At 52.2% G+C, this 7,572-nt stretch overlaps 1 protein-coding gene across 2 annotated transcripts; it reads right to left on the reverse strand.

Annotated features, from left to right (window-relative positions):
- Positions 1-586: 586 nt before the first annotated feature.
- PABPN1 (poly(A) binding protein nuclear 1) lies at positions 587-6,582 on the reverse strand. Of its 2 annotated transcripts, none has more exons than XM_077314057.1 (7): positions 6,416-6,582; positions 5,153-5,267; positions 3,640-3,707; positions 3,405-3,511; positions 3,007-3,094; positions 2,652-2,806; positions 587-1,766 (listed from the first exon to the last, which is right to left on the reverse strand). In XM_077314057.1, exons 1-7 carry the CDS (start codon positions 6,515-6,517, stop codon positions 1,727-1,729), a joined length of 675 nt encoding a protein of 224 aa, XP_077170172.1. In that variant the 5' UTR covers positions 6,518-6,582; the 3' UTR covers positions 587-1,726. The 2 variants fall into 2 exon arrangements, with proteins under 2 accessions (XP_077170172.1, XP_077170171.1); XM_077314056.1 differs by lacking the exon at positions 6,416-6,582 and adding an exon at positions 5,847-6,372.
- Positions 6,583-7,572: the final 990 nt, after the last annotated feature.

Below are 7,572 nucleotides of genomic sequence, written 5' to 3' on the forward strand. Positions count from 1 at the left end.
GGAACAATGCTTGTTATACACTAGAATAAATGCTAGGATATACACTAGAATTACTTATACGCTAGAATAAATGTTAGCTCTTGAGATGAAGATAGGTTGAGGGACTTGGGAATGTTCAGCCTGGAGAAAAGGAGGTTGAGAGGGGACATGATAGCCCTCTTTAAGTATTTGAAAGGTTGTCACTTGGAGGAGGGCAGGATGCTGTTTCTGCTGGCTGCAGAGGAGAGGACACGCAGTAATGGGTTTAAACTTCAAGTACAACGATATAGGCTAGATATCAGGAAAAAGTTTTTCACAGTCAGAGTAGTTCAGCAGTGGAATAGGCTGCCTAAGGAGGTGGGGAGCTGGGTGAGGAATTGAGTAAATCAATACAGACCTGTAAAACCCAGGACAGCCGTTCATGTTAAAAATAAAACACGCAGCTCCTTTGGCTCGTGGAAAGAATCCCAACGATCTTCCCAAGAAAACTACATACGCTTTTCTTTCTTCCAAAAACATCTTTATTTTTTTTCCACCCGCATAACAGTTTATCTATTTCTTCCTCATTAAAACCCCCACCCCCCCCAACCTGAATGTTCTCTCTGTCTCTCACTTTTTCTCTCTCTCTCTCTCTTTTTTTTTTCAAAGTCATGCTCTCCTACAAAGAAATACGGGCCTCAGGGTCCTTCCCCACCCACCCCCGAGCCCCCAAGGGGAATCTTCTCCCTGCCCCTGGGTCTCTAGAACTTCAGGTTTCGGTGATATTTTCTTCAGGCTAAAAAAATAAAGGAACCTGTAAAGATAAAGACACTCAAACAAGGCAATATAACATACCCCAGGGGAGGGTGGGGGGAAACACGACAGGGAAGCAGCGAGGGGGAGAGAAGAAAAGAGGTGATCGGAAGAGAAAGGAGCATATCCTGCAGTTTAGCAGGATTACCTTTTTCTGCAGGAAGCAGCACCCTACCTCGTTTTAGAACAAAGGGTCAGGGTGCAAAACCCGAATTCAATGGTACAGACAAGAGGCCACACGGGGAAAGAGGTAACGTAGTAACTCCGTGTTTTTCTCTCTCATACGCACAAACACACACTCGGGAATGCCAAAGGCAGAGCTTGTCAAACTCCTGCCAAAACAAGCAACTGAAGCATTAAGGTGAACTCTTGTGGTGGGGGTAGTGTGGGGAGCAACATGATTGTGGGAGGCACCCACATGACCCTTCCTCACAACCCACACAAAACCAATCGGGAGCTGGAACGCACAGGCATGCACACAGACACACAAGAACCCAATAAGGAGGGAGGAAAACAAAAGTAAAATACAGAGAGCAAAAAGAACCACAACGGCTGCAACAAAAAAAAGAGAACAAGAATTGTTGTTTTGTTTGGGGAGGGGGGTGGAACCGGCAGCCCTTCTCATAACTGCCCCCCCAGCCCAGAAATGCCAGGCTATGGCAGAATGAAAATGTGGTTCTGTTAACGCTTGACAAGAGCTGCAGGCAGAAAAGGAGGAAGCGGGGCAGAGGGACGGCAGGGCGTGGCCGTGTGGACCACCAAGACTAGTAGGTGAAAGCCGATTAACAGCATGCCTCCCCCCCTTAGGTCTCCCGCCCACCCAAGGAAAGTGTCCCCCATTCGCTGCACAGCTTTATCCTCCCCCCACAGTATTTTTTTTTCCATCATGGTAACAATCTTCATTTTTTTTCTTTTTTTTTTTCCTCCTTCCTAAAACAACCACTTTTTTTTGTTTTTAGTAAGGGGAATACCATGAGGTCGATCTGGCCCGGCCCCTGTGAAGAGAAAAAGGGAAGGTGTAAATGGAAAGCGATTGAAGGAGGCACCACGAATAAAAAGACATTGCCCCCTAAAGCGAGGAATACCCAAAGGGAGAGGTGGGGGAAGGCCTGGGCCCTCTCAAGAGCAGTAGGACGGAGCCTGGAAATTTGTTTTAGGGGTAAAGCAGGCCTAACCAGGATATATGACAACCCACCCGTGACATCTGCAGACACTTTTGGCCTCCTGCACAAAACCAGGTGTTGAAAGAAAATTAAGAACCCGGTGGCACTCTGAAGCCGAAATTCAAAGCCCTGCAATTATCATCCATTTTAAGCGTCATCTTTTTCATCCGATTTCAAAGCAGCTTTGAGGTGGAGTTCCGGCAACAGCAGCATTAAATTGGGCACACTCGTTTGCTTCTCTAAAACCGAAGAGCTAAAAAATCCAACTGGGAATATCTGAATGACTATCAGCTGGGCCAACAAAATTTGAGTCCAATGGCCCCTTTAAGACCAACAAAGATTTATTCAAGGCGGGAGCTTTCCTCAGGCATGCAAACTTGTCTTGAGTATGTATGCCTGCACACGAAAGCTCACGCCTTGAATAAATCTTTGTTGGTCATAAAGGTGCCGCTGGACTCAAAAATTTTTTGTGCTATTTCAGACCAACACGGCTACCCACTTGAAGCTCTCAGTTGGTCAGTCTCCCCCTGTCAAAACACGTGATTTCAGCTCTAACAGATGGCACTGCTCCTTACCAAAACTGGGAGCAACCATCTCCTAGGTCCTACTGCACTTCCTAGTCTCCCAAGCCCCCCCCCCCCCCGCTCCCTGGTTTGAGCCTCACCCACTGCACTAGATCTGCCCACCCTCCACCCCACCACCGTGGCTTCGACAGACCTGTATGCGCGCCCTCGGGGCGGCCTGCTACTGAAGCCACTGTAGAATCGGGCCCGGGAGCTGCTGTAGCCGGATCCTCTCCCTCGGTACCGGGTCCGGGGGAACCCCCGGTCTGTGGTGCTGATCCCGGGGCGGTTGGTCCGTTTGGGGGTCACCTGCGGCAGAAAAGGTTTCAAGTACAATGGCATCTTTTAAGTCTGACGATGTTGTTTTCACGGTATAAGCTTTGTGTGCATACACACTTCAGCAGCAGTGGCTCCCCTACTTCCTGATCCTTGCTTTTAGCTGAAGGTGCTGGGGACCTTCTGCATGCCCAACAGGGGACAGGAGTTGGGAGGGAGGCCAGCCTGCATACCTTTATCTGTCTTCCCCGGAAGAGGGACTCGTCTAGCGCTAAGGAAGTCCGCACTGACACCTTGTCCGAAAACTCAATGTACGCAAACCTGCACGGAACAGAATGGTAATGATTACGCACCCACATGGGAAAAATAAAGTGCTAATTTCTCCTATCTGGAGACATGAAAGTTGGGGGGGGGCAAACAGGACAGCATTCTGTGGGAGGCTGGTGTCACCCTATGACTCAATTTTCCCAGGGGGGACTTGGGAGAGCACTAAAGAAATCCTATGAAATAATCCTCTTGGCAGGAGTGAAAATGCTAACCTCATCAGCAATCCCCATCCACCCAAATTTCCCGCCAAGGGTTCAGAATTTCTGGGAATTTAGCTTCTGTCCTTTCTTCTAGATTCGCTCACCCTTTGGGGTGACCAGTGTACTTGTCACAAAGGATGGTCACGCGATTGACAGAGCCGCAACCGTGAAAGTGGGCTTCCAGCTCTTCTGCTGTTGCTCCGTAATCCACCTGAAACAAAGGGAGGGGAAGTGGGGGGGGGGGGGGGAAACTAGCCTCTTTTGTCCTCTCGAATGCAGAGGAAAGAAAGAGACTAGCCTCTTTTGCTGTCCCCAATGCAGGGGGTGAAGGGAACTTACATTGCCTACGTATATGGACCGGGCATCGGCTTCCATCTTTTCTTCTAAAGACATAATGACCGGGCCAGCTGTGGGGGGGAAAGCACGAGTATCCGCTGTAATAATCCCAAGAATTCTTCCTGATGCCAAGGAAGCAGCATCTAACTGAGACTATTGTCCAGCCATCCCTCTAAAGCATCAGTGAGGAATTCTTTGTTGCCAATTACTACTGAAGTTTGTTAACACCTCTGTGTTTCAAGAATGGAAAACAGGCCCGGGTACCGTTCCCAAGGACATGTTTCTGAAGGTGCTGAGAGATCAGGGCTGCTCCCAGTTTTATCTTAAGCAGTGAGGTGGGCAACCATGTGAAAATTCCCATATTTTAATGTCCAGAGATAAGAAAATATTTTAAGAACAGAAAATCTGAGAAAGCTCTGTGTGTCGCCGCTGGTTATTCTAATCGCCGTAGATGGTTGTTTAAAACCTCTTCTGTTCCACTGCCACAACTAGCCTTCTGTACAGTTACAGTTATTATACTTCTGGAATTCTATAGTTTATTTTGCAGATAATTTTAAGGATTTCTAAAGCACATCACAGTAGGGTTGGCATGCAGGTGAACTGAGCGGCAGAAATATTGTCAACCGGTCATCTATTAACATGACCATGTTCAAAGCCTAACTCTTTCTGGCCCTGTGATATAACTGCAAGCATCTCTAAAGAGGAACGGAAGCAGTTATCAGTTGCTATCAGCTGTTAATGTGAAAGGGAGCACAAAAATAGAGATCTAGAGCTGGGAGGAAACCTCAATCCTTATCTAGTTTAATCCCCTACACAGGACAGAAAATTCAGGACAACTCCCCCCCCCCCCCCCCATCACCAGCTAACATTCAGTTCATTGTAAAGCTGATTCATAGTCACCATTTGATCTCAAAATTGAATGTGAACGCCAACCTCCTAGGGCATTATTTCAAAGAGGCAATTTTAAAAGGGCTATACCGCTTCCGAAAAAACCTACAAACACCCCGTACTCACAAAGCTGCCAGATATTTGGGGTAAAAAACTGCTTGCACATTTCCTTACTATATTCTCAAACCCTCACCTGCAATTAATCCTCCCTTTTTAAAATAAATAAATGGCAAATGTTTGGGTATTCCAACACAGAGTTCAAAGGCCAGAAACCTCAACATGCTAAAAGATGCCCACACAAGAAACAGAACTGCATTCCGAAAAAAGGGTAAGGAAAAAGTGTGAGTCCAGTGGCACCTTTAAGACCTATGAAGTTTTATTAAAAGTTTTAATGGGCAAGCACTCCTCTGGATACTCCCCCACCCTTAATTCAATCGGGGCCAGAGAGAGGTGCATCCCGAGTTCATCACACATTCCCTGACCACAGCTACCCACCCAAGGCCTTGAATTTACACACGTGTGTACTGATCTGTACTGTGCCATGGGATCGACTGGACTGAACAGCTGTCAACAACAGCCACACTGATCTAGAGGAGAGGTTTGGTTTTGTTTTAAAAAGGATGCTCACCGTTGCCCGGTGGAGGGCTCATGTTCATTTGTTTCTCAACTTCATTCTGCAATTCTTTCAGCTTCTCTGCTTCTTCCTCCATCTCGCGGACACGGGCTTTAATGGCTTCCAGCTCCTGGCAGGGAGAGATGGGGGGGAGAGGGGAGAGAAGAAATGCAAACTCTCAAATGTTTTTGATATTACGATACCATTCTCTTGCCAGTCTCACCTTTACTCCAGTTTTATCTACCGCACAAATGCATCGACAGGCCCTTTAGGTAAGAATTATAATAATCTCATACCCACCCACCAAAAACCTCTCCTTTCAAGCACACGGCCACAGCTCCTGACCCCATTCAATATTTGTACCTGCTGAATATGCTGTTTTACATCACCCCTCCCCACAAGTGGGCTCAGGGCAGTTCCCAACAATAAAACATACAAATCACACAGTTTAATACCAGTCTCACTCCCCCCCCCGCCCACCCTTCCTCCACTAGCCAACTCAGAGCGAGGTATAGAAAAGACCCCATTTCCTCTGCAGCCTGGAGATCAGCTGTAATTGCAGCCGGCATCCCTGAGCCAAGCCCAGCGTGTCACGACGCCCTGGAGCCCACCCAAGCAAAGGAGAACGGATCAGCGGGGGCGGGAGGCCATCCCGGGAGAGCTCCCGGCGCGGCCTGGAAACCCTCCCGCTCGTTCCGGGACTACTCACAGGGTCCTCGATGGCGGAGTCCCCGGGGTCACTCTCGACCAGGCCGGCCTCCTCTTCCAGCTCCTCGGAGTGCGGGTGGTGGTGTGCGGCCCCGACCCCCGCGCCGGCCTGGCGGGGCTGGTGGGAGGCGGCGGCGGCGGCAGCGGAGGAGGCGGAGAGGGCGCCCCTGGGCCCGGGCGGTCCTGCTCCTGCTCCTCCCCCGCGGCCCCCCGCCGCCCCGGCCCCGCCGCCGCCCCCCGGCCCCCCGGCGGCGTCCAGCAGGAGCTCGCCTTCCTCCTCCTCGTCCTCCTCGTCCTCCTCGCGCAGCCCCCCGCCCGCCTCGCCGCCCGCGCCGCCGCCCAGCCCGTTCCCGTACTGGGAGGCCGCCAGGCCGCCGCCGCCCGCCCCGAGCGCGCCCGCCCCGAGGCCGCCCGCCTCCCCGTCGCCGCCCAAGGCCGCGGCCGCCCCGCGCCCCAGGCCCAGGCCCAGGCCCACGCCGCCCGAGCCGCGCAGAGACGCCATCGACCCCTCCGTCGCCGCCGCCGCCGCCCGCCGCACTAGGCGGCCGCTCCCGCGCTCCCACTGGCTACCTCCGGGCTCTGCGCTCCCATTGGCTCCCGCCACGTTCCGACGGCGCTCCCGCGCGCCGCATTGGCTGCCTCTCCTCGCCGCGCCCGCCCCACCACGGCCATTGGCGGAGGCTTCCCGTCGCTCAAAGGGGGCACCGCGGCGGTTGGTCGCCGGGCGAGCTGCTTGACCATGGCGGGGAGGCGGGAGCTGCGGGCTGATTGGGCGGCGCGGAGGATGTGCGGCCTGGGAGGCGCCGCGGAGCGGAACTAAATAGGCCGCCTGTGATTCGATTAGGGGGGGGGATCTTGGAGCGGGTTGGCCGTCGCGGGGAGAGGCGGGAGGGAAGGCGGCTATTGGTCAGATTGACGTTTGGCCCGCCTTTCCCTTGCATCTGCACCCGTCAGTCAAACAGGAGGAGGGAGGTGATTGGCTGGCAAGGACGTTCTTTCAAAGGAGGCCGGCAGGGGTTTTCTTGGGCCGAAGAGGGTCAGGGCGTGACGTCACGCAGGTGGATGCCAGTCTTGTAGATTCCTGCCATTTGATTGGCTGCCCTCCTTCAACGCCCCCTGCAGGGCGCGAACTTGGCGGGACCCGGTTTTGCCCTCTTTTTTGGAAACGTTTGAACTCAAGCCCCGATTCCTGACTTGTTCCGCAGCTGCAACCGCGCGGCAGGCCAAAGGAGGGTAACGGCCACACACGTCCGGTTCCCAGTCGCAGTCCGGAGCATCCTCCATGTGCGGGGCAACAGGAGTGGATGCATCTATCATGGTCCACCCTGCAGAACCAGAGCCTCCCACTGCATTGGAAGCACCACCTCCCCTTTACTCCCCCGAAGCAGAAGGCAAACCACAAGTGGCAGCAGGCTGGGATGCCGCCAAAAGACAGAGACAGGCAGCAGTTCAACTGGTGCACCTGACTCAGCAGAGCACAATAAGTTGGCACAAGGCGCCAATTCAGTTCCACCAGCAGCCTAGTGCGCCTTAATTTTCATGACCCCCACCACCCCCAAAAAAAGTGCCAGGGCTTATCCAGAAGGGCCACATGAAATTATTTATGTTGTGGTTATAACAATAATAGCAATAACAGCAATAGTAATAATTCCCAAAAGGGTGCCAGGACCAAGTGCCACAAGGGCCAAATCAAATTATTAATTATAATAATTAATAATAATAGTAAC

This window comes from Paroedura picta, chromosome 16, assembly GCF_049243985.1.
Source record: "Paroedura picta isolate Pp20150507F chromosome 16, Ppicta_v3.0, whole genome shotgun sequence".
NCBI lineage: Eukaryota > Metazoa > Chordata > Lepidosauria > Squamata > Gekkonidae > Paroedura > Paroedura picta.

Coding starts and splice junctions, on each gene's coding strand:
- PABPN1 (XM_077314056.1), bottom strand. CDS start 6,347: ATGGCGTCTCTGCGCGGCTCGGGCGGCGTGGGCCTGGGCCTGGGCCTG. Junction 5,268..5,846: donor ACTCCGCCATCGAGGACCCT/GTGAGTAGTCCC, acceptor TCTCCCTGCCAG/GAGCTGGAAGCCATTAAAGC. Junction 2,807..3,006: donor TCCGGGGAAGACAGATAAAG/GTATGCAGGCTG, acceptor TTTCTGCCGCAG/GTGACCCCCAAACGGACCAA.